Raw genomic sequence first — 3,200 nt, 5'->3', positions numbered from 1 at the left:
GGGGGCCCCCCCATAGGGTCTAGTACTTCGTTTGAAGACGGCAGCGAAGCCTCGAGTGAAGACAACTGCCAAAGCAGTGGAGAAGAGCCACAGAGCGACGCAGACACAGAAGATATAAAAAGGCTGAAGGAGCTCGGCTATGAGCTGCAGCCGCACGAGCGTCTGCTCAGCAGCGGTAAGGGGGCCAGCAACACAGACAAGAGAGGGGCAACATGGGGGCCCCCAAGGGGCCCCCTCAGGGCCCTTGGGGGGGGGCCCCCATAGGGGCCCCCAAGGGGGTCCCAAGGGGACAACACAGAGAAAGGGGGGCCCCTTAGGGGCCCATAAGCAACCCTGGGGGCCCCCTCAGGGGCCCTGTAGCCTCGTGACTAAGAACAGGGGTCTGGGGTGTCTGTACACCTCGCTGCATGGGCCCTTGTATGCATGCATGTCTTCTTCGTATATGTAAATGGTGCTGCTGTTGCTGCTGCTGCTGCTGCTGTTTATGTTTGCTGCTGCAGCAATTAAACCCATAAAGAAAGCAGCAGCAGAAGCAGCGAGGATGGAGACAGAAGAAGAACGGCCTATCTGCGACGAAGAGGGTAAGAGACACCTGGGGATCGCCGGGCTGCAGCGTATCTGCTGCTGCAGCTTCTGCTGCAGCAGCTGCTGCTGCGTCTCCTGCTGCATCTTCTGCTACAGCGTGTGCTGGACCTGTTGCTGCAGCTTCAACTGCAGCAGCAGCAGCAGCTGCTGCATTTGTTGCTGCAGCGTTTGCTGCTGGGTGATGTGTTGCTGCAGTGTGTCCTTATGCTGCTGCTGCTGCTGCTGGTGTGTTTCAGGTTTGCTGCAGAAGCTGGAGGAGCTGAAGTATGAGCCCCCGCCCGGGATGCGGCGCGTGCCCTTTGTGGAGACACTGGCGATAGTAGCGGACCCCACACTGGGGGGGGGAGGAGACAAGCAGCAGCAGCAGCAGCAGCAGCAGCAGCAGAAGCAAAAGGAGACAATCGGTGTTGCTGACGATATAAAAAGAGAAGCTTTCTTGTGCGTCTCCTTCTATGCTGCTCCCCTTTTTTCTGTCTCCTTTTCTTTATCCTTGCTTCTGTCTCCTTTTCTGTATCCTTTCTTCTGTCTCCTGTCTCCTTTTCTGTCTCCTTTTCTGTCTCCTTTTCTGTTTCCTTTTCTGTCTCCTTTTTCTCTCTCTCCTCTTCTGTCTCCTTTTCTGCCTCCTTTTCTGTATACTTTCTTATGCCTCCCTTCTTCTGTCTCCTTTTCTGTTTCCTTTTCTGTCTCCCTTTCTTTCTCCTTTTCTGTCTCCTTTTCTTTCTCTTCTCCTTCTCTTCTGTTCCTTGTAGGCTGTGTCTGTCTCCTCTCTCTTCGTTTGTCTCCTTTGTCTGTGTTTCTCTTCTGTGTGTTTTTTACTTTTTTCTTTTCTGTCTCTGTTTCTTTTCTGTCTCCTCTGCCTATGTCTGTCTCTTCTCTCCCTCCCTTTGTATATTCTGTGTATTAGTGTCTCTTCTCTCCTGCTGTCTCTTCTGTCTGTGTTTCTCTGCTGTCCCCTTTTGTCTCTTATCTTTTCGTTTGTCTCCTATCCTTTTCTCTCTCTGTCTCCTCTGTCTCCGTTGGTTATTGTTTCTTTGTTTGTCTCTGTATTTTTATGTGTGTTGTGTTTGTATTTATGTTTATATATGTTTGTGTGTTTGTGTGTTGCTGTCTCCTCTTGCTTATGCATCTCTATAAAAATAACAACAGTGTACTATTTCTCCTTCAATACAATAAAACATTTGCTGCTGTTGCTATTGTGTCTGCTGCTGCTGTTGCTGCTGCTGCTACTGCTGCTGCTGTTGCTGCTGCTGCTACTGCTGCTGCTGTTGCTGCTGCTGCTACTGCTGTTGCTATTGTGTCTGCTGCTGCTGTTGCTGCTGCTGCTACTGTTGCTGCTGCTGCTGCCGCTGCTGTTGCTGCTTCTGCTACTGTTGCTGCTGCTGCTGTTGCTGCTGTTGCTGCTGCTGCTGCTGTTGCTGCTGCAGCGTGCAGCAGGTGCAGCACACAGTACCTATTGCGTTGGCCCGGCTGCGGGCGCTGGGGCTGCAGTTTACTCGCCCCGAGGATTTTTTGGCTGAGATGCTGAAGACAGACCAACAGATGGGGAGAATAAGAGCTCGTATAGAGGAGGAGCAGCAGCAGCAGCAGCAGTTTATAGAGAAGATGAATCGTAATTATAATAAAAAGTTTAATAAATTAAGTGGTAATAAAATTGTTAGAGAACAAGAAGAATATAGACAAAGAAATATACAACTCAAAGCAATTGAAGAGTGGAAAAAAGACAGAAAAAATATTAAAAATAAAAATATAAATAAAAATATAAATATCAAAGAAGCAGAAGAAGATTTCGATGAGTGGTTACTGGGGATGCAACAAAACAAGGAGACAGCTGTCCCCAACCATGGTCGTAGTTTTAAGCCGAAGCAGCAGGGTGTATTGGGGGGCCCCAAGAGGGCCCCACACAAACCAAGAAGACAGAAAGGGTTTATAAAAAAAAAAACAAATACAGCTGCACGCAGGAGAATAGCGGGAAAGAAAGCAAAAAGAAAAGGAAATAAATAATTTGGGGGTCTACAGAAAAAGAGAAAAAAAAAAAAAAAAGAGACAGATATAGAGACAATATATACAACCCCACCACAGAAACACACTGCAGCTCATGGATACCCCTGCTGCTGCAGCGTGACACAGCGCAGTGCAGCAGCAAACTCGCAGCTCAATACAGCCGAGGCATGCAGGCTGAGAGACTGTAAGGGGGAGGAGACAGGAGGAGACAGGAGGAGACACTTGGGGGCAGGTACACCCCAGGGGGGCCCCCAGGGGGGCCCCCATGGGGGCCCCCAGGGGGCCCCCCAGCTTTTGTTGCTGAGGAGACACACTGCCCCCTGGGCCCTTATAAAATTTGTTAAGGAGACACACAGAGGAGACAGGCATAGAACAAGGATGCTGAGGAGACAGATATCTACAGAGAAGGGCAGAGAGAGAAGAGGAGAGAAACAGAGACAGAGAGAGAGAAAGAGAGAGACATAGATAGAGACAGAGGGAGAGAGACAGAGGGACAGAGAGACAGAGACAGGCACAGAGACAGACGCAAGGGCGGTAGAGATGAGAGATTTTCCTTAACAGAAGAGTATAGTGTGCTGCAGTAGAGCGAAAGTATATATATATATATATATATA

The 3,200-nt window shown here is 49.3% G+C and overlaps 1 protein-coding gene across 1 annotated transcript; it reads left to right on the top strand.

The window, feature by feature from the left end:
- Nucleotides 1–541: 541 nt before the first annotated feature.
- Nucleotides 542–2,774, top strand: EMH_0085310 (uncharacterized protein; the record flags this gene model as incomplete). Its single annotated transcript, XM_038022867.1, has 4 exons — nucleotides 542–581; nucleotides 822–1,023; nucleotides 2,010–2,194; nucleotides 2,713–2,774. The coding sequence occupies 4 exons, from the start codon at nucleotides 542–544 to the stop codon at nucleotides 2,772–2,774; spliced, it is 489 nt and encodes a 162-aa protein (XP_037878721.1).
- Nucleotides 2,775–3,200: the final 426 nt, after the last annotated feature.

Source organism: Eimeria mitis, genomic scaffold, assembly GCF_000499745.2.
Source record: "Eimeria mitis Houghton genomic scaffold, Emh_scaff5999, whole genome shotgun sequence".
Taxonomy (NCBI): Eukaryota; Apicomplexa; class Conoidasida; order Eucoccidiorida; family Eimeriidae; genus Eimeria; species Eimeria mitis.
The sequence above is the reverse complement of the archived record's forward strand: the minus strand, read 5'-3'. Positions and strand labels throughout refer to the sequence as shown.